Raw genomic sequence first — 27,844 nt, forward strand, 5'->3', positions numbered from 1 at the left:
TTGTGGGTTCTTTTAACTCAGCCTTAACCTTGAAGACTCAAAAGGTCCATTTGAGGATAAATAAACATCCTGTCTGTTGTATAGTCTTCCTTGTTTATAACTCCTTGAATAGTGAATTGCTGACATGATGAGGGATGCTGAAAAACCTGGATCTTCTCTGTTGTGGATTCGATTTCTCTCTAGAGGATTTCAGTATCATGGAATCCAGGTTTTTTTTTCTCCAAATAATAGATTTCCTTCAAAATGAAGATTAACCAGACTAATCTTCGATTGGGCATCAGGTGCACATGGACTTAACCAGAGTGCTCTTCTGGCCACTACTATTGATGCCATAGATCTTGCTGAAAATGCAATGGTATCTTGAGATGCTTATCATAGAAAATCAATAAATTTATAATTCCTACACTTCTTATCAGGTATTGCTTGTTTATCTTTTCCTCAATATCCATATGGAGTGTATTGCTCCACAATCTTAAATCCATTGCCACTTGGCCATATTTAGTTTGAATGTGGTTCCTGAAAGAATATGAAGCTTCTTGAAAGCCCTTTCCATATTTCTACCCTTGGCGTCCCTTAGTGACCCACGATCTTCTAGATCAGGGGTGGGCAATAAGCGGCCCTCCAGCTGTTGTTGAACTACAAATCCCAGCATGCTTTGCAACAGTTTTAGAGTTGCAAAATAGCAAAACTGTGACAGGGCATGTTGGGATGTGTAGCTCTACAACAGCTGGGGGGGTGCTTATTGCCCACCCCTATTCTAGATGAATAGTAGCTCTAGAAGACATTGAGGTGGAATTCTCACAGATAATATTGCCGCCTATGGTCTGATCACAGTGTTGAGCATTGTTTGAATATAGAAAAGGAATTCATTAAGTTTAAAGGTATAGTAAATAAAAAATTACAATTATTGTACTTTAAATGCGAGAAATACAATATATAATGGAATAATTTGAATAGTAAGGACAGTTTCTAAATTTACATACAGCACATACAGAGGCATTGAATAATTACCTTATGCACAAACACAATATATAAGATGAGTTGTCATTATAACAGTGAATTGCTGCATTCAAACTTGTTTTTGTATATTTTAGGGATGTGCAGGCTCGGATAGGTTCGAGTTTGCACGTGGAGTTCGGATTTTTCCCTCCAAAAAAACGGAACTCAGAACGAGGCAAAACGTCATCTTACATGGACGAACATCATCATTCCTGGTCTTTTGTCCAGGAATGATGATGTTCGTCCATGTAAGATGACGTTTTGCCTCGTTCTGAGTTCCGTTTTTTTGGAGGGAAAAATCCGAACTCCACGTGCAAACTCGAACCTATCCGAGCCTGCACATCCCTAGTATATTTCCAGTCTTACATATATCACTCAGAACACCATGGTAACTCTGTTTTATCATTATTCCGAAGGCTTTTGTGATAAAATATATAAAAATGGATAATTGAAAATAATGCTCTTTCCTATGTGGTATTTATTAGTGGTGCTGCCCTCATACTATGGGGCATATTTATTAAATAATGGGGTGTGCCCCCATAAATGAAGAATTTATATTGGCAATAATGATTTTTGTTCCCCTTGAATGTATCACTTTGAATTGCTGGCACACGGGCTCCCATAAGAGCCATCCTGACAATCAGGAAGAAATAAAGTCATCGCGTCTGTCATCACCTTACTTCAATCTGCAGACCATCTCCCACCTTCTGTACATGCGCAGCTTACCAGCACCATATGCACAATGCGGCAATAGCTGCAAAGTGCTTAGGGATGTCCTGCAGCCCACCAGACAAGGCTTCCAAGATCCTTCGCCGGTCGCAAGCCACATAGCAGGTAATGGGCTAATGCCATCTGAGGATGGTATTAGCTCACGCAGGCAAGTTCTTGTTAAATACCATATACCCATAGAACACCACGGGGATGGCTACTGCAGGAGCCAGCGGATAGAGGGCCTTGGATCGTAGTTGCTAATATGCACGCAATTGGCCAATTGCTGCATTCTGCGCATGTGTCTAAGGATATAGCGTCTGGAAATGTGGCTTTAGATTTAGGGCTGGCGGAAACTTTGTGAGTGCCCTAGATGAACCTACCTTCCCTCAGAGGTAGCACATTCTCATTGGAGTCCAAGTGTTCTCTTGGGTATCACATCCAATCCCCCACTGCTTCTTACCTGAGTAGGCAGGGTGTGGGCGTGGCATTTCCTGTTGATCAGACCGTCCATTGCTCAGTGTCGAAGTTCTATAGCAGAGGTCTTCAATCTTTAAGGCAGTGTGGGCCACATTAAAAAATTCAATGAAGCTGAAGGGCCACTAAGCTATACTGCCCCCTCACACAATTATGACCCATAACTGCCCCCTCCTACGATTTTAATTATGTCCCATAACTGCCTCCCTCTGCAGTGCCCCCAGTAGTAGTCCCACCTATGCAGTGGCCCAAGTAGTGGTCCCCATAATGTAGTGCCCCCAGTAGTAGTCCCCCCCTGCTGTGCCCCCAGTAGTAGTCCCCCCTATGCGGTTCCTCCAGTAGTGCCCCTTATATAATGCCCCCAGTAGTAGTCCCCCCTATGCAGTGCCCCAAGTAGTGGTCCCCCGATGCAGTGCCCCCAGTAGTGGTGCCCCCAGTAGTGCCCCAAGTAGTAGTCCCCCCCCTTGATGCAGTGCCCCCAGTAGTGGCCCCTCCAGCAGTGCAGACAAAGACACACACGTACAAAAAAGAAAAAAACCCACTTACCTGAATCCCCGCTCCTGCTCCCGCCGCCGTCTGCTCCTCCGTCCTCACGGGCCGGCCGCTCTGAATTATGGGAGAGACGTCATGACGTCTCTCCCATCACCCATTGCGGGAGCCGGAAGATGGAGCTCATGAGTGAGCTCTAGCCTGGCTCCTGCAGTGGGCGCAGCAGCCAATGAGAGTCTGTCTTGGGGGCCTATTCATGGAGTTCTACCTAATTATTAATTCATCATTCCTCCTCCCCATAAGTATCTATTCTGAAAAGCTGTCATTTTTGTGATGACAGCTTTTTGGGATATAGATACTTTTCCCTTCCTAGTCCTACCTTACCGCAGCTGGAATCAGTGCTGGCATGCGCCGTTACATCTGTAAAAGCAGGGCATGTGCAGCACTGCCTACAGCTGTGGTAATTGTGTGTGTGTCCTGAGGATGCTTCGGGGAGCTGTAAGGGCAGCAGTGTGACAGTCTGATGCATCCTAAAGAAGCTCCAGGCAGCACTGCTGCATATATTCTGGCTGCAGGGTGCCATTATAGGCACACTGCTATCCAGATGTGGCTAACAGAAAAAAGCTCAAAGTACCAGACCAAATGATTCCGGGGGCCCTGTACAGCCCCCGGGCCTGAGGTTCCCCATCCCTGCTTTAGAATATCACCCTATTGTGAGGTTTGTGAAAGTGACCCATCAAGCCTTTTAATAGTTCAATGATACAGTATATAGGGATGCATTGACAAGTTTTCAGCATTTACACAACTTGATCTATGGATGTGAATGGAATATACTGTACAATCATAATCTGATGTACTTTAAGATTAAGGTCTCATAAGGCTCCAGGTAACATACTGGAATGGGTTCCAATTCCCCTCGTATATTTAATAAAACAAAACATGGCTTAGAGAAATATGGCCCCTCAGTGCCCAGTGGGCTTTAGTAGGCTGCCTAATGAATGGTCCAGCTATGTTTACATACAGATGTGGCTTCAGTTTCGCCAAACAGCCCCTCTCGGTGCACCAGGTCCCAGCGGCTCGACCATGCCGATCGTCTATTCTGATCAAAATGTGCGGTGTATTTGCACAAATAAAACATCTGGGAGCGACAGAATCTACATTGCTACATTATACTGCAACATTTCTACAGCTGTGTGTGAATGAGTCAATCTGTAGATGAAGTGGCCGCAGCTTTTCCTCATGCCAAGTTCCGTTGTGCTTCATCTGCACCTTTGCATTTGTGCAGTTAAAAGTTGCAGCCCAGCGGCTCTAATACTCTTTTTAAGTGGTGTTTCTCAGCCGTGCCGCTTGGCGTATAGACACATCTGTATCACTTGTTATTTATTCTAATAACTGTTTATTAGTATGGGCTGCAGAATAATATTTAAACGCATATACTTTAGTTTGGTTGGCAATGTAGGATTGCATAATACAGGTTGAGTCTTCCATATCCAAAATGCTTGGGACATGGGGTATTTTGGATAACGGAATATTCCGTATTTTGGAATATTTGCATATCATAACGAAATATCTTGGGAATGGGACCCCAATATACACACAGAATACATCTATGTGTTATATACACCTTATACACACAGCCTGTAGGTAATTTTATACAATATTTTTAATGATTTTGTGGCTCAAGCAAACTTTGTGTACATACATGAAATTCAGTTATGTTTCATATACACCTTCTGCACATAGCCTGAAGGTAATTTTATATAATAATTTAAATAATTTGTGCCTTTAGACAAAGTTTGTGTACATTAAACCATCAAAAATCAAAGGTTTCATTATCTCAGTCATGCCAAAATTATTCTGTATTTCGGAATATTCCGTATTTCGGAATATTCCGTATTTCGGAATATTTGGATATGGGAGACTCAACCTGTATATAGATAGGAGTTTTCTTTGGTAGGTTGGCCAACCTGTGTTCTGCTTTTGTAATGTACTCATTTATGAAACAATGGTGACTTCAGTTTTACCTGCAATAAGGCATTCTTCATATCTGCTTTTGACATTACATGTTGTTCACTAAGTAAATCAGCAAATGCATTGGAGCTTTTCTAGCATGCTTTTATTTACTGCCCTGGCCTTAACTGCCGATAAAACCATTTCACTAACTATAAAGAAACTCTCCTGCATATTCATCAAGCAACTATACCTGGCGCTGTTCTCATGCTTTTTTTTGTTTTTGTTTTATAATGTTTCAGCTCATCCACCATACACCATGTGCTTTAGAGTGAAATTCTACCCTCATGAACCTTTGAAGATTAAAGAAGAGCTCACCAGGTATTTTATATGTGTATGTGTGTCACACTAGTGTGGTGTAAGGCTAGGAGCCAAGTCATGCTGTCGGTTTACTGGTGTCATTTCCAATATAAAACTGATCCAGTCATCCCTTGTAAAACATTAATTGAATCATTTGTGCGAGTCCATATGCTGTAATCTTGTATATAATCTGTGTCCATTGTAAACAGGATGTCTGCTCTTCTCTCTCGTGTTTGTTTATTAGCCCATTAGCAGATTCTGTATGTATGCCTGTGCTTTAGAACAATTTCATGCAGTACACATGTAGTAAGCCTTTGTTTTTGTGGTTCCAAAAATGCAACATATATTCCTGTCAAGGCCACTTAACATTGTCATTTTTATCCAATAAATCTTATTAAGGGCTTCAAGCAATGATAATGTACTACGCTCCTACACAGAGGATCATGAATACGGGAAGATTAAAAATAGTTATTAGAGAACGCAAAGGTGCACAGAGAGTGACATCACTCTCATGAGTATGCGATAACAAATAAACTAAATATAACTGTGATGCCTATGGATTTTGAATATAAGAAAGGTGAAGAGGGGGAGGAAACAGACAGGAGGTGGAAAGGGTGGGATACCTTAGAGTGCGTAGCAGGAGAACAGACCTGGACCTCAATATCACAAACCCATGAGAGCGGAGACCTAAAGAAGCAGGGAGGATGCACCATAGTTTAACGTCTAGGGACTACAAAATGCATGGAATGTCCGTTAGGTTCCCGGAGCATGCTAGCCATTAGCTTCATTTCTAAGATGTACCAGATTTTCTGATGTAGAGCAAGTATTCCTATATTGTATGTGTGTGTGTGGGAGGGGGGGGGGGGGTGTTTTCCAAGCAGGGGTCCGATGTAATAAAAATTGTGATGTGTTGGTCCAGTGGCGTAATCTTGGTTTCAGCCCTTCTGTAACAAATGATATGCCACAGTGAACTCCTGCCAGGATTGTATCTGTAACTGCTGGTAGACTAGCTGGCTCAAGGAGTGGTTTAGGATTCACCTCCTCTTCTGTGTATGTGTTGTCGAATGAGCGGGATAGAGAATGTGCTTTGTTGTTCCAAGAGCTTGGCCGAAAGCTGATAGTGAGTTGAAACCTGGAAGAGAACAGTGACCAGCGTGCTTGTCTTGAGTTCAGTCTGCTGGCTGACTGCTGATATGCCAGGTTTCTGTGATCTGTAAATACTGTCACTCGGTGTAGGGCCCCCTCAGGCAGATGTCTCCACTCATCGTGCACCAGTTTAATGGCTAGTAGTTCCTTGTCCCCAATGCTCTAGTTATTCTCAGAGGGTAGCATCTTGGGGGAATGATATCCGCAGGGGTGAAGCTTCCCCATGGTATCCAGCTGAGAAAGTACTGCCCCAGTGCTAATGGAGAATGCATCCACCTCCAGTATGAAGGATCGAGAGGTGTCAGGCTGTTTGAGAATAGTGGCCGAAGTGAAGGGAATTGAAGGCCTGAATGGCTTCTGTCGACCATTGTCTGTGGTTATTCTCTGTCCTGGTGAATGCAGTTATTGGAGTAGTTCTTAATGAACTTACTTATAGTAGCTCTAGAAACCCAGGAATCGTTTGCATGGTTTGGAGGCCAGTAGTCAGTTGCCACTCTTTGATAGCTTGGAGTTTTCCCAGATCCTTCTCCAGACCCATGCCTGACATGATATACCCAAGGAAAGGTAGCGAGGTCTGCTTTCCATATAAGTGGTTGGCTCATAGTCACTGAGCACCTCTTTTACTTGTTGATGGCATTTCACGAGGCAAGAGGAAAAGATTAAAATGTTGTCTAGGTACTATATGATACATGGATACAGTAGATTTCGGGATATCTCTATCATGAATCTTTGGAAGGCCACTGGGGTATTGCAGAGACCGAAGGGCATCACCAAGTATTTGAAGTGCCCATTCCTTGTGTTTAAAGTGGTCTGCCACTCATCTTCTTGTACAATCTAGATATGGTTGTAGGCCCCTTTCATTTCTCACCAAGTAGTACAGAAATGAGTGTGATGGGGTATACATTTTTATTGGTTATGGCATTGAGACCCTTATAGTCAATGCAAGGATGGAGTGCTCCATCCTTCGTGGCTACGAAGAAGAACCAAACTCCAGTGGGTGATTTGGGCTTTCAATTAAATCTCTTTGCTAGGTTCTCCTGGATGTAGTATGACATCGCCTGGGGCTCTGGCAATGAGAGTGAGAAAACCTGCCTCTGAGGTGAAGACTTTCCTGCAAAAAGGTCAATCCCACAGTCACCCTCCCATCATATCTCCAGCAGGTGATCTGGGGCAGTACTGAGCAAACATAGTTTGTGCTTAAGGCAGTGCTCTTGCTCCTATTGGGTAAGGCATGCAGGCATTCTTTACCCAGCTGTATGAGTTCCTTGTATTGGTCAGGAGGTGGTAGGTACCGAGGTGGCAGATCCTGGAACTATCCTCTCTCAGCTGCCCTTTCGGTCAGCCGGATGTCACACTTGATGCAAATGGAGATGCTAGGGCATCCTTGATGTCGTCTGCCAAACCATTCCAGAAATTGGCTAGGAGGGCTTTGTCATTCCATGTCCGCTAAGAGGACAGAGTCTGGAATTGGACGAGGTACTCTCCCACTGTGGAGGAACCATGGTGGAGCCAGAGGATTGAGATGCCACTGATGCGACTCTTCCCGGTTCATCAAAAATCCTCCTAAAGGCATTGATGAATACTGTAGAGTGCTGGTGAAGGAGACTGTCTTGCTCCTAGATGGGAGAAGCCCACACCAGGGTTTGGCTAGATAGTAGCGAAGTAGTAGCGAAGTGATAAATGCTACCCTGGTCCTCTCTGAAAAAAATTCACAAGGAAACAATTAGAAGTGAATCAATAATTGATGAATTCCCGACAACATCTGGGTTCCCCTCCATATAACCCTGGGTTGGAGATCCATATGTGGCTGGACTCTCCCCTGGGCAGAGGAGGCGTAGGCCTGGCAGGTGGAACTATTAATTTCCCAGAAGGTTTGAGAAGGCGCTGATGGAATTCCTGTAGGCATTGTGACAAGTTCTGCAGACATGGCATTATCTGCTCTTGGTTGTTCGCTTGGTTGTCCACCCTTCCAGTGAGGTCTTTCAGGAGATCCATAGCTAATGGAGTTTCAGCCGTAGTCCTGGCCTGAGTATTCTGTGAAGCCTTGGGATTTTGCTTCTACTGAGGAACACAATGAAAGAGGTATAGCTGTGAAACTCCGAGAGGTAGTAGCCATGGAATACCCTGAGGTGTTTAACACAGTAGGCACAAATTCCAATGGTACACAAAGTGTGGGATTTTGGTAGGGTAGGACAAGGTACATGGATGGCACTGTTTATACAGCGAGTAGAGTGCAATAGTATATACAAACATGTTGCCACTGTTAGGACAGCACATATCATGTAATGAGATTCACATACAGTATGTGCTGGCCCTTTTGGGAACAGCACATAATGTGCAATGAGGCTCGGATGTTTTAGTACTCTTTGGACTGTATGTAGTGTGCAATGAAAGGCATGGTGGTGTTGGCACTGTGGGAACAGTGTGTAGCTTGCAATGTTAGGCACAGAATATATTGCAATAACCCTGGAGCTCAACACAGACAGCAAATGTAACAGAGTCTAAATACACACAGCAGATAACTGCAAACAGGTCGAATTGGCAAAACCAAATACCCTGGTGTGGAGTCTAAGACCCCCACCAGTAGTCCCCGCTAGAGGATATGGACTTTACTCAGTGAAGACCCCGGTCCCAGCCCAGTGTAGTTAGTTCCCACCGTGAAAACAACAGAGTACTTAGCAGATATGGAAATGAAGGTTAGGATGTGCAGCTATCGCGAAAACCGAACACTGGAGTTTAATCAATGGAAGAAAATTATACTGGAAAGTATAGTTCTGGAGCGGGAGCACCTATGTAGAACACAATAGATATTCAGGCACTGGAGGAGTGCACTGAGCAAGTTCTTATAGTGGCTGATGGGTGAATCCCTGCATGAGTCATCGATGCTAGAGGTTAGTGGTAACACCTGAGGGAGCTGTTATGTCATCTCTAGTTTGGGTTCAGTTAAGGATTCTAATTGAGAAGGCCAGCAATAAATGGCCTACTGAGTGTTGGAGGCAAGCTAGTGGTGTCCATGACTGCTGGCACCTCCCAGCCATATATTAGACCAAACGTCTACATCTAGATCCCCATCCAGTTCGGACTCCCACTATCTCACATGAAGTGTTATCGAGGGGGAAAGTGGTGTGAGGTCAGAGTAGTAAAGAGAAAAGATGAGACCCTTGGAAGCAGAATCTCGAAGCCAGAATTGTTCAAATAAGGATAGCAGCTGTTCAGAGATTTGAGTCTGTGAGGACTGGAAGGCAAATGAATGATGAATTAGCAGAAATTGATGGAAAATAAACCCCATAGTTATAATTGTGTGTATTTTACTGTAGTCACCATATTATGGTATGCAAAGCACGTACAAGTAAAGTATAATGGAAAACTCTTAATACAGTACAGTGCATGCATGTAGCATTAGTGCAGGAAGCAGCAGTAACTTTCACATCCAACAATAAAAAAAAAACCCACGCACTTTCTTTCATTTTTTTTTTTTTTTTTTAAATGGAGCAATAATTTCAAGTGCAGCAAAGAAAAACTGGAGTTAAAATAACTTCTTAGTAATGACTTTTATGATACTCAGTTACCCCCTTTCTGACATTTTATTCAACTGTGCAAATGTAATCATTTGTAATCAGCTTCTAGATTACTACTAACTTAAATATTAAAACACTATAGATGAGCAAAAGAGAGAATCTGTATTTATTTAAATTTGGCAGCTGCATTTTATTTTTCATCTAAACTTACTAAGAATGTGCAATGCTGCACAGTTGTGGGGTGCTGATTTGCTGATTGCTTTTCATAAAGGACCCTGTCTGTGTTGCACAAAATTATTTCAAGTAGCTTGTAAAATTGAGTGGATGCATCACAGTGTGCGTGCGTGAGCCAGATGCTGCGGTCAGAACTGCATACGCAGAGGCTATGCAGACAAACGACAGAGTGATTGACAGGAAGTGCCATCTGTGGGTGGTGATGGGGGGAGGCCGTGTCAACGCAGGCGTGCCTCTGTGTTTCAACGCTGTTGCATGGGCATGCATAAATCATCCACTGCTCTACCAGACGCCTCCTGAGTACTCATAGCATGCGCAGAAGTTAGCAATTCCTGAGTGAGGTCTGGGCTTCCTTAACTCTGCGTCAGTGTCTGATGTTGCAGATTGTTTTGCTGTGTTGGGCAAGTGAGTAAGGGGAAGTGGGCGTCCTTATGTCAGGCTGCATCAGCAATGCGAATGCACACATTTAAATAGCACGGCTGATATTAGCAACGCAGTTGCTTACGTATAATCAGACTAGCGATCCATGCTGAATCAGGCCCTCAGTATTCTCCGGTGCAAAGACAGCTGCTGTGAAAAGCAGATGTCCATGCGATCCCTAACATTGCAACTGAAGTAGCAGTGTTACTTGCCTTTGCTGTGCAACCCGAGCCCGGAGATCCAGATCTCTCTTTGCAACCCCGGACCTCCTTCCCATATAATATTACGTTAACAATTCAGTGTTTTGTTAATGACAATAAAAAATTTATTGTATTATAGGAAGGAGCAGGGCTTCGGGAATCAATGTCATCTGAAGATGGCATTGGTTCCAGCATGCAAACTGCTAAAACTTTTAGTTTTTGGAGGTTACTTACTAACAATAAATGCCATGTTACAGAAAACATGTGTAATGGGCCCATAATGGATCATGAATAGGCCCCTTAATGTGTATTAAGAATTAGCAAGTGCATATACACTTTATTTGCTATCATTTTACATTGCCTGCTTGGCTCTTAAATCCACGGTGTGATATGCACCTTGCGATCCGACGGGCTACATATCGGGCAGTCCCCCCTCACGGAGCGATCAGGTGACCGACCATCCGATATGTAGGCACCCCCTCCCCCACCCATATAGCTCTGCATGTGATCGTACATCGCATCCCCAGATCAACTGAGCATGCAGAAAGATCTTGAGGAGCGATGTACGATCCCACGGGAGCACTGGCCGATATCATACCCACACACGGAATGATATAGCAGCAGTAATCCATCGGATTGGATGTTATAATCGCACCGTGTATGGGGGCCTTAAGTTCTTTGTTGTTTTGTTGATTTGTATACTGAAACTGTTTTACCTGCATGCATAAATAAGCTATAGACAGTCCTCTGTTTACTGTAAAATTATGAACCTATTTATTAAAGGGAGACAAGCCTTTTGTTCTGTGAAAAAAAGGTGTATTCATCAAATTAAGGGCTTCTGAACGGAGAAGCAAATTCAACATAGACATCGGTGGTACAAGTACCGCCAGCTGTACTCCAATCACCATCTCAGGGTAGCAGTAGCAAGGGATCAAGTGGTATCTCCTCGTCCTGTCTGGAAGCAGTGTAGGGTGGAGCCAGTGGCATATGTATTATGGGTACAATGTGTGCGATACACCAGGGCCGTACAGTGAAGTGGGGCGCGTGCCGCCCGCTCTATACCCAGAAAAAGTAAAAAGGTTGACAATGTCTAGATAGACACCAGATGTTAGACAGTCAATACTGGGACAACAGGTCAGCAAACTAAAGGTCAACATGTAAGAAGGTCAACATTTGCAAATGGTCGACAGGGTCAAAAGGTAAACAAAAAACATGGTCGACGCAAAAATGGTTGACGCGTGATTTTTTTTGTGAGTTAGGCACTTACCAGAGGGTTAGGGTTAGGCACTTGCCCCGACGGTTAAGGTGAGGCACCAGGAGGTAGGGTTAGGGTTAGGCACTTACCAGAGGGTCAGGTTTAGGCACTTATCAGAGGGTCAGGGTTAGGCACTAGAAGGGATGGTTAGGGTCAGGCACCTACCCCGACGGTTAGGGTTGGGCACCAAGATTAGGGTTAGGGTGAAGATTAAGGCTAGAAAAAAATAAATAAATCATGTGTCGATCATTTTTGTCGACCATTTTTTGTGTCGACCTTCTGAACATGTCGAATATTTGTACCTAACAGATAGACAGTAAAAAGGTCAACAGTGTCTAGATAGGCACCAGATGTTAGAGAGTCAGTAGGTCCACTGGGACAAACAGTCGACCTACTGACTCTCTAACATCTGGTGCCTATCTAGACACTGTTGACCTTTTTACTGTCTATCTGTTAATCCACACCCATCAAAGTGTATCTGCACCAACCCCCAGACATCTGCAAGTGATATGGCTACTCAGGGGCATTTCTGAGCTTCCATACTGGTCTGCCTCAGTGTGCAATTATTAGATACACCCTTCCCTCCTTCGCTCCATCTCTCCAAGCACATGGAGGCGTAAGTACCAAATCTGCATACAAACACAGGTGTACAGCTTTTTTGTGGGTATACGCCGCAAAAACTTGCATATTTTGCACTAAACAACGTGTACACCCAGCTTAACATGAGCCTCAATGTGCAGATTTAGAATTTAGACTTTCAGTTTGCAAATGTTCCCTCTTATGTAAAAAAATTCAATATGTGAATTATAAGCAAATGGTTTGTTTCTTAAGAATTCAAATAATCTGAAGAATTGATTTAGTAGCAAGCCTGTTTGTGCCTGTATGTATTACTCTAAAACCACATTTGATTATGCTCTGAAAACAGGAAACGTTAGGCTAAAGATAAACTACATGGTCTTTAGTGTTTACTTTAATCTAATCGTATTCAGGAATGGAACCCAGGAACACTGTCCTCGTAGATCTAAATGTTACTGCATAGTGGAAAGCTGCAGTTTTATGCTTAGATGTGGCATACAGAAACCAGGGCTATAACACCAAAATATCTTGTATACTTAAATTAAAATTATTCAATATGCAACAAGTTTTGGCTTATGTTGTCATCTTCAACAATAAAGTATTACATAAACGTAGTAATTATGCATACATGTAAATACAGAATACAATTTTAAGTACTCAAATCAGTACCTACTGTATTAGATCAGGAAAACATTAATCGTATAAGTGAGAAGGGATTTATGTTTTTAAGAAAAATAGTTCATATTGATTAAGTACATCCATTAAATTTGAAGGTTAGTCCAATAAACTTGATATAATAGTTATAACTATTGCCACATCTTCTAATTGCTAGTACTGTACATGTTCTAAACTAGTAGTTTGAATTGTGCATATTGCTATTAGAGATGTGCGCGGACCCCGTGTTTTGGTTTTAGTTCTAAATCTTCTTTGTGTTTTTGTTTTGGCAAAACCACCCTCAAAATGTTTTGGTTTTGGATTTCTTTAAAATTTATAAAAACTGCTAAAATCATGTAAGTTAGACCTGTTTTGTCCCTACAGTATTATTAACATCATAACATTAATTTCCAGTCAATTTTGACTACCTCATAGCTCACAATTTTGTTTTCACCAATATTGGCCAAAAGCTGCAGTGAGCTGACTGGCTACAGTATGCGACAGAGCAACGGCACAAACACATTACAGTTTATTATTATTTTTATTATTATCGTTTATTTATATGGTGCCACAAGTGTTCCGCAGCACCTTACAAAGTACATAAACAAATAATTTGACAACTGACTTACAGTAAAAAATAGGACAAGGACATGGATAATATACATTGATACATAAGTGACCATAGCACCTAGATATGCAACAGAGCGTAAGCAACCAAGTGTTAGGTGCCCTGGTGGGGGTAAGAAGTAGGTGAAAGTAAAGTAAAGAGAAGCACAAGAGGGTAGAGGCCCTGCTCGTAAGAGCTTACATTCTAAAGGGGAGGGGCAAACAAACAGGTGTGATACAGATGGAGTAAATGGAGGAAGGAGCATGTTGCAGCAAGTTAGGATGGGAGCTGGAAGGCTTTGATGAAGTAGTGGGTCTTGAGAGCCCGTTTGAAGGACTGTAAAGAGAAGGAGAGTCTGATAGGGAGAGGGAGAGAGTTCCAAAGGTCGGGAGCAGCATGGGCAAAATCTTGGAGGCGGGAGTGGGAGGAAGTAATCAGTTGGCATTAGAGGCGGTGTGTATTGGTTGAGTGAAGGGGGCGGCCAGGAGAGTGGAGGGAGATGAGGTCAGAGATGTAAGTGGGAGAGGAATGGGTGAGGGCTTTCTAAGCAAGTGTGAGAACCTTGAATTGGGTTCTAAAAGGGAAGGGGAGCCAGTGGAGGGCTTGTAGGAGAGGGGAGGCACATGTAGAGCGTTTGGAGAGGAAGATGAGTCGAGCAGCAGCATTGAGCATAGACTGGAGAGGAGAGAGATGGGAGTTGGGAAGGCCAGATAGGAGAAGGTTACAGTAGTCCAATCTGGATATGACCAGTGAGTGTATGAGGGTTCTGGTGGCATCCTGGGTGAGAAAGGGTCTAATCTTGGAAATATTTTTGAGATGGAAGCGACAGGACTGTGAGAGGTTCTGGATATGTGGTTTGTAGGAGAGGGAGGAGTCCAGGATAACTCCAAGACAGCGCACTTTGGGGCTAGAAGAGATAGTTGTGCCATCAATTGTTAAAGAAATTGTGGAAGTGAAGTTATGTTGGAGGGTGGAATATCGCCCATCTATGAAACATAATGGCACTGCAGTGGCAGACAGGATGACAGTTTTTTTTTTTTAAATTCAATATTTTTTATTGTTTTTATAATAACATAAACAAAACAATGACACATATATTGACTCCATTACAAATTATGCCTGATGCAGAAACAGTAGAGATCAAAAGCACGAAACAGATTAAGAATACTGTTGTTCAGGTACAGGACAAGTTACATAGTCATTGACTCACAGAATAATATTCAATATTATCTTAAATGCAGGGGCACCGGAGTTATAGACTCTGGGCACTAGAGTGTGCCCAGAGTCTATAATGAATGCACAGGTTACCGGGAAAATGGCCGCAGCAGCCATTTCCCTGTACTGCGCATGCGCAAAAGACGAGAAAATGGCCGCCGCGGCCGACGTGGGACTTCGGAGAGGTAAGTAATATTATGGGTGTAGGGTGTGCGGTGTGGGGCCCCCTGGACCCAGGGGCCCGTGTTCCCCGCACACCCCGCACCCATTATAGATACGCCACTGTTTAAATGGCATAATTCCCAATAGAGAACTTAAAGTAAACACCCAATAACAAATTATAATGGCAGACATAGTAAGGAATACGATATGCAAAAATAAATACAATCAGGCGATAAATATAGGTAAAGACAAATAACCAATATAGCAGGATACAGAGAGCGCCTCGCAGTATATCAATAAACAATAAGAGCACACAGGCGCCATTTGAGCTCGCATACCAAATATGAAATATAAATAACCAGTACTAGAGGCATAGAAAAGTACAAAAGTACCTCTCATCTTTAGCCTGATATAGAATAATTGCAAAATAGTACTAAATAAAATTAACAAATCTAATAATCTGCCAAAAATCAAAACAAAACAAAACCCTCCAAAACAAACAGCCCCACCCTGTATGGCCTAACCCCAACCCAGGCATACTTGGATCCCAGTTCCCCCTTACCAACCTACAGTATCCTAACCTATCAACCCCCCTCCCTCCACCCACACAGACAAAGGATAGTTAAACACATAACTGACAAGGACAATATATTGTTGACTTTAGCTAGGCTAGACTAAACTTAGCTGTCCCACATTAAAAGGATAAAACATTTTCCACAGACATACTATAAGGATAAAACATTCTCCACAGGCATTCTATAAGGATAAACCACAGACATACTATAAGGATAAAACATTCTCCACAGGCATTCTATAAGGATAAACCACAGACATACTATAAGGATAAAACATTCTCCACAGGCATTCTATAAGGATAAACCACAGACATAAGGATAATCCACAGACATACTATAAGGATAAACCACAGACATACTATAAGGATAAAACATTCTCCACAGACATACAGCTTGGCAACATACTAATGTATATACTAGGATATTATAAACAACAAAACATAGAAAATATTGAAACATGAAAGCAAAATAAGGGGCATCAAATTATGAATCCGGCCAGATCTCAGCAGGCAGTGAAAGTAAAAGCATTGTTCCATACCCATTCGCCCAAAGACATATAGAAAAGTACTTGGAATGCTTTAATGTTGTATCTTGAAGACATCCATCTTCCCAAGGGCAATCAGAGAAAAATATGAAAAACTTGAATGGCAAAGCCTGGAGCATTGATCCTTCCACTAAAAATGTAGAGCAACTCTTTGGAAAATACACAGTGGACTCTGAATGCCTAAGGTTTGAAAGGATATCCAACATAGGAGTAAACACTTCCCTAGGTGAGGATAAGCCCCAAAATTGTTCTTTCTTATAAGACATGCAGAAAGTAACATCATCACTTGGGGACACAGCCATCACTTCTCCAAGTTTAGTGAGAAGCCTCTGTGTGGAGGCAGCAATAGCTTGAAGAATCAGCTGCAGGGAACTGGCCATCTATAAAGCAATCAGTCATGAGTATCCACAGTTACTGTAAGCAGGTACAGACAATATGGTGGTGGCTAGCGCACCACGTATGTTCACCAGCAACAGCTATATAGTGCAGCCACTGTCAGGTCCTGTTGTTATGAGGAGCTGAATCCCACCACCATATGCACTGGCCGCCAACTCTCCAATCTATTTACCGGAGACCAAAACTAGGGACAGGATCCCTTATGGAGAAGCAGGAGATCAGAGGCACCAACAACAGGAGGAGACCCACAGAGTAATGATCAGCAGTGGCAGGATCAACGTGTCAGTGTCGCTGCTTCAGGTAAGGAGCGGTCCAAAAATGGCGGTCTCTATCTTCAGCACGCCAGAGCAAGGCAGTGGGGGGTGGAGACCGGGCAAGCAGCCAGTGGCAGAGGGATCGGAGCACCAGGAGTGGCGGCCAAGTAATGGAAGCAAACCAACAAGTAAGTAGTATTTGGAAAAGCAGCAGTTAGGAGAAGGGATGGAAACTCCGGGCCAGCAGGAGAAGGAAACAGCCACATCAATTTACCGGGTAATATTGCCTTAAAGTACACAGCAGGAGCCAGTCGTGACACTCCAGTACATACAGGAATGAATAGACCAACAAATCCCTGATTGTGAAGCAAATATTTCCAGGAAAACAGGATTTTTTCAGGATTTGTGCGGGAGAGCTGAAGAAAAGCTGCTTACTCCCAGCTACTCCAGGCCATGCCCCCAGGATGGCAGTTTCATTAACTATACGATCCTATAGAATATTATCAGATGCCCGAGATTAGCACAAGAAAATGGAGGTGGAATATTTAGTAGAAGCCAGGTAAAGCACTGATTGATTGATTACTAACAGTACTGTAATAATTATCAAGAAAAACAAATCAGAGACATGGAAAAAACTATAAAAAACAAGCTTTCAAAATCCCAATGAGCTTTTTAAAGTGGAAACTGAATCCAAACAGCAAATCACAGTACTAAGACAATACTAAAGATTCAATGCAGAGTAACATCCTAGTTGAAGTCGATAATTATTAAGCATATAATTATACGAAATCATGATACTACTCTGTATCTGTGGAGAAGCTGCAGGAAACAAGGTCTATAGATAGATGGCCTTGCAAGATACAAAAGAACATGAACACCCCAGTAAAGTACAGTAATATACGCTGCCTGTCAAACACACACAATTATGGCAAAGCCCATAATGAAAATTGGTGCATGATGGAATTGTCCTTGGGACCTCCCACCCACCCTTATGTCATATATTAAAAACTACATGCAAAGTTTAACACACTAAGCACTTCAGTGACAGGGACTGCCACTTTTGTGGCTGAAGTGCTTGGTTTGTTTGCACTCCCACAAACCAAGCTACCTATGGGCTTGACTATCAGTGTTGTTAATCATCATCACAGTTGGAAGATGTCATTATCATACTCATCATCACCCTCATCACTGTTGTTAATATCATCAACACACAATATTAGCTCATCCCCACTGAAATCCACCATTAGAGAAGTCTCTGTACTTTGTTGTAATTGGCAGCAAAGGTATTCCTCACGGAATTTGTAGTTCACTTTTATGAACATTAGTATTTCCACATTTTTGGTAGTAGCCTCCTAAGCTGATCGCTCACAAGGGGCAGCTACCCAACCTTAGTCAACACAAATATTAGGTTCCTAAACTATATCCCTATTGTCGGGAATATCCTCTTTATTGAAGATCTATCCCCTATCATTATCATATCACTGTAGGATCTCTCTATGTAACTTCAGGCATTCTCTGTGTCATTATAGGACTGAAGGCATGAAGATTCTGCACCCAATATGTTTAGCTTGTACTGTGGAAAAATCTACCTTCACCCAATACAGAAACTATAGCTACAGACAGTGTATAATACAAAACCACAATCTCCAGAACATCAAAGCTCCCAATTTGTATTTATTGATGCCCAATGTGCATGCTCCAATCACCCAGTGCAATGCAAACTTGTGCTGGGTGCATGAGACTTTAGATCCCCTCTGAGCCAGAATGCCCCATTAAGGAGAAAAGGGAATTCTCAAGTACCCCTTTGCCAAAGCTAGGAGGAACCTCTTGACATCGTAGACCTCCAGAACCAAAAGGCCTCATAGAGTGGAATAATTTAATAGGACATGTAATGAAACATTAGGGGTATTATAAATCATATAACATTACAATTAAGGAGACTTTTTTAAATATATATTTTTTCATTTAATTTATAATACTTAGCATATGCTAATCACCAGTAATTTAATCCTTTAATGTTAACTAAACAGATAGAAAGTGCATACACATACTTCATGCATAAAGTTTAGCAGCTAAATAATATGCATATATGCAAATGATTATGCTGCCTATACATTTTAAGTGTAATTGATGTAATATTTGCACTTTATGCCCACTTAGTTGACATTAAAGTATTAAATAAATGGTGATTTGCATATGGTAAGTATTATAAATGGAAAAAATGAAATTTATAAGATATAAAGTGGTAAATAAGACTATGCTTCATTAATAAGCATAGTAAGCGCCTTGTGCTGGTGGCCAGAAACCTGGCTGCAGAGAAGGAGCTGGTGGGTGCCCAGCTAATAGTGGCGCCTTTGGCGAGTGCCATCCTGGCCAAGGGGTATATAGACCCCTGAATACACATACTGCTAAGTTGTAACATCATAGAAAACCCTGGAACCACCACCCACCTCGTCTATTATTAGCATGCCCAGTATTCCTATTACTCACAATTATCCAAGACAATATTGGGTGCACAGGTAACTCTAGTCCAATAATCTATGCTGTAACAATATCAATTAATGTTAAACGAAAAAAAATAATTCTACACTATTGGCATTTGTTACAGAGCAGGTCATTTATTGATCTGAAGCAATGCAATGTGATCAAGCCTTACAGTACAATTGCAAAGTGGATTAAGCATAACCTAAATTTAGAGCTGTTACAACATAAGAAGCGTTACCTCCTGAACAACACAGTCAATATTTTGCCACTTTGCATAAAACTGAAGTAGAATGGGAAAGTGGTCAGGGCCAGTTTAAGGGCCACATGGGACTGGTGCTGGAAATGTTCAAGGGCCTATTGTCAGAAGTGGAAGAGGTGTGGCTGGTGCTGTGTGGTTGTGGCCAATGCTATGTGGGTGTGAAAATCTCCTACACCACGGTTATGGAACATGTGGCCCTCCAGGTGCTGTGGAACTATACATCCCAGCATTCCCTGCCTCAGTTTTAGCATGCCCTAATAGGAAAACTGTGGGAAGGCATGCTGAGATGTGCAGTTCCACAGCAGCTGGAGGGCCGCTTGTTTAATACCCCTGCACTACACTATCAGCCTCAATGGCTCCCTAAATACATAAGTGTAAAAAAAACAAAATGTAAGTTTGTGAAGAAATACAAACACAGTTTTAAAAGATATGATTTATGGCCAAACCTGTGGCCAACTGGTGGCTTGTCATCGTTATGCTGGAATGATGATGGTCCTATTTTTATGTGGAGGTCTGGAGCTGTATCTCTGTTTGTCCCATTGTTAATCTGGCCCTGATAGTGGAATAAAGCCATCCAATATAACCAGTCACAAATTACCCTTTTCTCTTCCTGTCCTGGTGCCATAGGAAATTCACACTAATAAACATTGGCAAATCATTTTCATACTAATGCAACTAAGGCTATATCTTATTCTGTTTTCTTCTATTTATATGACAGTGCCAGCATGTGTCTACAAGGACATTTGTATAAAATGTTTTTGTTTTGTTTTGTTTCTTAATTAAAAGAAAGAAAGAATGGATCATTACATAACAAGAAATACTAACACTGCATAGAGCGGGAATGCCAGCAACATAACTGACTGTGATGTTGTGTGTAGAAGCCCTAGTAATGGCAGCTGTGCTATTATTAAGATTGCTAAAGGATAACTTGTTTCTCCATAATATGCTTTTGTTGAAGCAAAAGCAATTGCTAAACGTACAATGTAGAAAGTAGCAATGCTCTTACTCTGCCACCTGCTCATCAAACTTTCACATTGAAAATTTGTTTTACATTTTAGATCTTTGACTTGTCAAAATGTTATTTTATGTTGTAGATGAAAACACCCAATAAAACATAGTTGTTATGGCAAGAGTTGCTACTATATAATTTGTCACTCTTATGCTTACAGTAGGTGTGCTATAGGCATAGCAAATGATGGGCATATATTATGTAGCAGAATTTTGGTATTTAGGTTAATAACTTATTATAGTCTTTTTTTGTAAAGCAGGGTATTCATATTTTAGGAACATATTTATAGAGCTGTGAAGAGATCTTTGTACAGGTTGAGTCTCCCATATCCAAATATTCAGAAATACGGAATATTCAGAAATACGGAATAATTTTGGCATGACTGAGATAATGAAACCTTTGATTTTTGATGGTTCAATGTACACAAACTTTGTCTAAGGCACAAATTATTAAAAATATTGTATAAAATTACCTTCAGGCTGTGTGTATACGGTGTATATGAAACATAAATGAATTTCATTTCTGTACACAAACTTTGTTTGAGCCACAAAATTATTGAAATTATTGTATAAAATTACCTGCAGGCTGTGTGTATAAGGTGTATATAACACATAAATGCATTATGTGTGTATATTGGGGACCCATTCCCAAGATATCTCATTATTATATGCAAATATTCCAAAATACGGAATATTCCGTTATCCAAAATACCCCTGGTCCCAAGCATTTTGGATATGGGAGACTCAACCCGTATGAGTATTTTTGCCATTACAACACTGAAATACATTTTTCTTAAAATCAAAACCACATGAAATAAATATACTGTAACAACTATTATGCCTTTTCTGAGAAACCCTAAAATGCAGGTGTAATTATCTGTGAACTAGCTGTCTCACAACATCTTAAATCGGCATAATATATATTTGTATTGGCTTTAAGGTGTTTTTCCGGAAATGGTGTAAAATAAAAAAGTGTTACTGTACAGTACTTTGCAGTAGTTTAAGTAGGCAAAATGGAGTTGAAGGGAAATACTTTGGGGGAAAAAAAACCAATTCAGGGCTTTGTTAATAAGCCCTTAATTGTGTAATTTGACAAAACAGTAATAATTTCACTATATTCATGGATTTATTTGACAAAAAACAATCATACTTCTATTTGACAGTCTGAATTTTTAGTGTTTATTGCAACATTACAATATGTTTTATACTCAATGATAATAACAATATAATGACTGGAGGGTTCCTCCTCCTTCCTACATGACCAATTATTAGGATATATCCATTTCATTGGGAACAACTTTCCAGCTACCAATATAAATTTTAAAGAGCAATATTTCTGGTAGTATATTGAAGTAATCCTATTTTTAACTCAGTATGTTATAAAAATTAACAAATTTAATAAACATTTTGATGCATTTGCATTTAAGCACATAAAGTGCAAACAGCTAGATCTCCCGAATACAATGGTATATGTAATTTATTAAAATGTTAAGGAATAATAATACTGTAAATTGAAGCATTTTTTTTTCTTTTTGCTTGGGTTTTACTCTTTTTAATTTCATTATTAGTTAATACTATTATTATTATTATTATTATTAATATTTAGAACATAGGGACTTCAGATTTGTTTAATAGGGTTCCCTTTTGCTAGACGCTGCATCCATTAGATCCAGATTATATTGCACAAAGAGTGCTATTATGTATGAGGGGGGTGCGATAAATCAGGTGTGTGCTGCCCTGGAACTGCCCTCTCCTATATGAAGTTCTAGTGATGTCACTGACATCAGATCATTTATAATTTCCTCCTGAAATGAAGAAGCAGCCCACAGCATTTTACTTTAAATTATATGTGGTTATGTGTTATAACACAATATGCCTACCATTATTTATTTCTATGATGTATTAGTGCTAAGTTGGGAATTTTATTCTCATTTCTGTAGAAGAGTTAACTCCAGTGTATCACTTGTGGTTGGTAGTGGCCCACGGACCAATGCCTCTTAGTTCATGAATATATTGTAGTATAAATATGTGAAGGTGTTTTGGTCACTATGTAATAACACAATCTGCCTACCATTGTTTTTAACTTTTTAAAGAAGGACATTTATGAATATTTAAAGACATCATCTTTTCTTCTATTGATAAACTATATAAAATGCATTCATTAAAGCTAATGTCATGCAAAATTTACATTACAGTAGTTAACAAATGTGCTTAATTTTTACCTTTACAGAAGGACCAATAACCTTTAAACTTTACAATATATTTAGTACACTATCTGTATTGTCGCTGTGTTGGCATAGAATTGAATGCGAAGTAGCTCAAGTTGGATTACAGTTGTGAAAAGCGGCCGTCATGTGGAATTTTATCTTGGCAGGAGAAGTGTTCAGAATTCATAACTGCTATCTACTATAGTGAGGACAGTTTTATATTTGAACTTACATATGAGGAATACAGTTTAGCACTCCATCATTTTAGTGTATTTGGATTAGAGATGTGACAAGTTTATCAGTACCAGCAACCTTTTGCAGGGTGGTGTGATTTGTATTTATTCCCAGGCCTAGGAATACAGTATATTTGCTGTTTGTATTAGGTTCATTTGTGATTGTGCTTGTGTACAGTATATGTGAGGGATAACTTCAATTGTATCATCACAGCCGTACAATCTAATAAGAAGTGGTGCCTTGGGCAAGAGTATTAGGACACATCTTTATCACAGTATATGCAGATGGTGCATGGAGAGAAGCAGTGAATTGATTATATCACATCAAAATCTATATTTTGCAAGATTGCTAAATAATGTTTTCTCTTTGTTACCTTGGGCAACATAGAGGGTGCTGACTCTGAGTCAATATTAAGGGAGACCGTTACCCTCATCAAGCAGACAAAGCAGCAACAAGGAGAAGATGTCTATTGCTTTATCAGCAACGTTTATGGACCCATCAGCTCCAGGGTGGGATATTCCATGGAGTGACAGCTGTTTCATTGCCTATTTAGCAATAATTTAAACATATTGCAGGCTACTAATTAGGTATTGTCATTGATATACCCATCACATACATTCCACCCCTTCTTCTGTTACAGCTACAGTTCCACTGCCATATAAATGTTTAGTCCATGAGCATAGACACAAATGGCAGCAATGTCGCAAAATACTCAATGGCATATAGGCCCAGTTACCTATCCATCATGCTCTGAGACAAAACCTATTATTACAATGTTTCATGTTCCATATTGGTAAATTTAATTTCCCATTTCATTTATTTTGTAATTTTGAGATGTTGTGCCTTATTTAAGAACTAGTCTATTTTCTAAATTTGGTTTATTTATAACAAAAGTTAAAAAAGATCACTATAATGTTTTGAAACATTTAATTATTTTTTTTAGATGATTCTTATACAACAATATTTATAATGTAAATAATTTTATTGTGGTGGATACACAAAAGATATCCTTCTACTTTGTGCTACAAAACAGCAGCTGCAAAAATGGGCTTCTGCCAATAATACATTAAAATTAAAGAAAGAAAATAGCAACACTCACTATAGCTCATTTGAGTAAAGTGATATAGCTCAAGACTTTGGCCTACATTTACTAAAAGTCGTTCTTAATCGATTTCCATCTATTTGAAATTGATCCATGTTGATCAACATCAATGTTGTGTTTCTGGGACTAAATCAGACATTTACTAATACTTAAAAAAATCAAATAAAAAATTGTCTGGTAGTAAATGTGTCATTTAGCCCCTGAAAAACGACATCATTGTTGATCGTTTTTGATTGATTTAAATTGACCTTTGGTAAATATAACCATTTAAGTCTTATACAAATAAACGAATGTGAACTAAAAAGCAATTACTAAAAATAATATAAATATAATTAAACAATAAAAATAGTCACCAATCTGGACTAAAAATATCTGAAGAAACTCATTAGAGATCAGAATATTCATTTATTGATTATACAAGTTTAAAAACAGGAATCAGTTTTTTTATTCTTCTTTACTAACAGTTATTTTATATAACGCACACATTTTCTGAAGCATTTCACAGAGACAATTTCAGTCATTCACATCAGGATCAGGTACAAATGATAGGATTAGAGGTACAAATAAATCCATGTAGATCTTAAAGCATAATGCAGAGTAGCAGTGAACAGATTATCCATCGATAGGAGATATGTTCAATATCCCGACAACCAGAATGACAACGCTGGAATCTTGACACTTGTCGGAATACCGGCACCAGCATCCTGACCGCCGGAATCCCGAAGGTAAGTAGCAGGGTTGGGGGGCGGTTTAAGGGTTAGGCATTAGGGGGAGAGGGCTAGGCACTAAAGGGGAAGGGTTAGGTATAGGCACCGGGGAGGGAGGGTTAGGTTTAGGCACTAGGGGTGGGGTGAGGTTTGGTTTAGGCACCAGGGAGGGAGGGTTAAGGTAGGGTTAGATTAGGTATACTTCAAGCCGTTGGGATGTTAACCTAGTCGGGATGCCAGCATCGGGATTCTGACCGCCGGGCTCCTGAACGCCGGCATCCCGTACCCAACCCCTCACTAGTTCATTCTGTGAGTAGGAATAAAAGTTCCAACTATCGGGAAACTGGAACACATTTCTGAAATCGAGACTGTACTGCCAATATCAGAAAAGCTGGGAGGTTTGAATAAAATGTTTCTGTAGCACAATTTATGTAGCTAGAATGTCATTACTCAGCTTATTATTGCATGATAGACACTATACTACACACAAATAAACTTTAGTACAGCTGGGCACATTTATGGATTAATATGGCATACTATTAGTTAATGTTGCTTTCCATCTTATGCTCTTAGGGCCTGATTCAGAGCCGCTCGCTAGCGGCAGTACGCTCGTTCCGAGCGATGTTCGCACATCTGCGCATGCGTACGGTTTTTAGTACGCATGCGCAAACCAGTCAGTGTGGCCGAAAATCGTTTGTACGCTATATAGCGAGTGCCTGCTATTTTGAGTGACAGAATGAGGCGTATGTGGGTGGTAACAGGGGAAGGTGCTTGAAAACGGGGAGTGGAATTCGAACGCAGGCGTGCTTAAAGGTCAAAATGGGCGTTTTAAGGGAGTGCCTAATTAATACAGCAGCGTCATTGACCACGTCACTTGTTTTTTTTTAACTCAGAACTGCTCGCAAAATAGCGGTTGAAAAAACCAACCACAAGAATAGCGAGCAGTTCATACGCTGTACGATGTACTCGATTAATCTAATAAATAGCGGACATGACGTATGGTGCGAGCGGCCAGGGGGCGTTTTTAACAAATAAACAAGCGTATGTTTTGCGCGCTCGTTCAGACTTAGAGGTGGGAACAGACTGCAATTTGAGAAGGGATCATTTGAATAGCCACCCCTTGTTTTTGAACGAACGACCGCAAATAGCGAACGGCTCTGAATCAGGCCCTTAGTGTGCTGGATTATTATATGCAAGCATAAACCAAAACAAAGATATAAAGGGCCTTGTTTGTGTGAGCTTACAATTTTAAATGCTATTTCAATAGATGAATCATAAATGTAAATTTTACCCATGAGCATACTTGCCTACTTTTGAAAAAACATTTTAGGAAGATTGTGAAAGCAGCACCTATAAGTGTGGTGGTAAAGTGGGCGTGTACTGCTACATCTGAGAGGCGTGTCATAAAACTGACTTACATCATACTGCTCTGCTGGAACGACCAGGAGGCTCCTGAGAATCCCCCGGACCCTCCACACCGACAGCAAGGGGTGACGTCGTTATTCGTGCTAAATTGCGTAATTATAGTCGCACCCTCTGTTCCAGAATGCTGATAATCTCTGCATTGTGTAGTGGGGACGGGGCCACGATGACGCGAACGCGTGATCATGCTCCCCACTCTGCCTGCACTTTTAGGAGGTGCCAGGCAGAATGTTGGCTAGTACAACTTGCATCCAAATGTAAATGAGCCCCAAAGGAGTTAATAAGAGCTACTTGTTTCATGAAAACACACTGATACAAAATGCATGCAGCCATAGGGATCATTGTGCCTTATAACCAATGCAGGGAAATGATACTAGTGATCCCATTTTAATGTATATGTCTGTGTTTTCTTTTTTATATATCAACTTAATAATGAAAGTGCAATTAGTGAGATTGCCAGACTCTTCAGGGAGCCAGGGAAATTGTTACTATTTCAGGGAGTCTCCTTGACAATCAGGGAAAGTTGGCATGCCCACCAGATCAGGCTGGTTTACCAAGGACTGTTTTTGTGAAGAAAGGCTGTCCTCACTCCTACCGACAGCATGTTGTTAAAGGATAACACATTGCCTATATTTCCAGGAATAGGAAGCGTAATCAAATTGTTGTTCTATAAATATTGGAATATATAATACTAGAATTGTGCACCAGCTCTGATTGTTCTAGAAGAATGAGGTTTAAATAAGCAAATGAGTAGAAACGTGGGCATTCGATATAAAATGAAACTTTACTATGACTCATTTTTATTTTATTTATTTTTACTAAGATAACAATGTGGTAATTTGTTATCCAGCATCCAAAGTCAACATTTGTCTACATTATAGAAACAATACTTTTCACACCACATCACACCTGTAAAGTATAAATATAATTTGATACTGTCCTTGCTTTGTGCCTGTGATATGACTACCCCTAGAAGCTTATAGACCATTGATATTTATATGGTTTTAGCTACTGTAATTAAATGGTGATTATTTTTAACCTTTCATTTACTAATTGTGTATAGTGTGTGGGAGCAGCAGAACAGAAGTGGTTGTTGTTAGGTAGCTGGTTGGATTGAGTTTTATGTAGAAAAGAAAGTGATATTTTTTTTTCACTAAATCATTGCATTGTTTTTGTAATGTGGTGTAAGCAAATATTAACATTATTCTGTAATCTCTGAGCTGTCCACCCCCAAACAATAGCTTACACTCATATTTATGTCATCTACTTATGAATTTAAATTTTTTTTTTTTCTTCAAGATACAGGAAGAGAAAATTAGTTTGCTGTATCAAGATAGATAAGAGAGCTGCATTACCACCGAAAGCGATGTATATTTTTGTCTGTGTTTGTGGATTTTCATTGGTCTCACGCTCCCACCACACTGCAAAATGTCACACAGCGCTGGTTTTCAGGTAGGGCAGTGAGACAAACATGGAGCCCTATGAAAATGGCTGCACCTTAGCTTTGAGGAGGCGGAGCTATAATGCTCTGCTCCTTCCCTGAACATTTTTAAAGAAGACTCTGAAATATTTTTTTATTATTGTTTAGTTATACAAAAACAGAATATTACACAGTGTTGTGCATTCAGGGAATCAAATACATGCAATGACAGTAAAATAGTAGGCAAATGTGGCCTCAACTA

The 27,844-nt window shown here is 40.6% G+C and overlaps 1 protein-coding gene across 1 annotated transcript in view; it reads left to right on the forward strand.

The window, feature by feature from the left end:
• FRMD3 (FERM domain containing 3) overlaps positions 1 to 27,844 on the forward strand; it is a 247,169-nt gene that overhangs the window by 145,536 nt on the left and 73,789 nt on the right. The window contains exon 4 of the mRNA XM_088470113.1: positions 4,926 to 5,004. Within this exon, the coding sequence (XP_088326239.1) occupies positions 4,926 to 5,004 (79 nt within the window). The remainder of the gene's footprint in view (positions 1 to 4,925; positions 5,005 to 27,844) is intronic.

Source organism: Taudactylus pleione, unplaced genomic scaffold (assembly GCF_031769625.1).
Source record: "Taudactylus pleione unplaced genomic scaffold, aTauple2 ptg000095l, whole genome shotgun sequence".
In the NCBI taxonomy this organism is placed as follows: domain Eukaryota; kingdom Metazoa; phylum Chordata; class Amphibia; order Anura; family Myobatrachidae; genus Taudactylus; species Taudactylus pleione.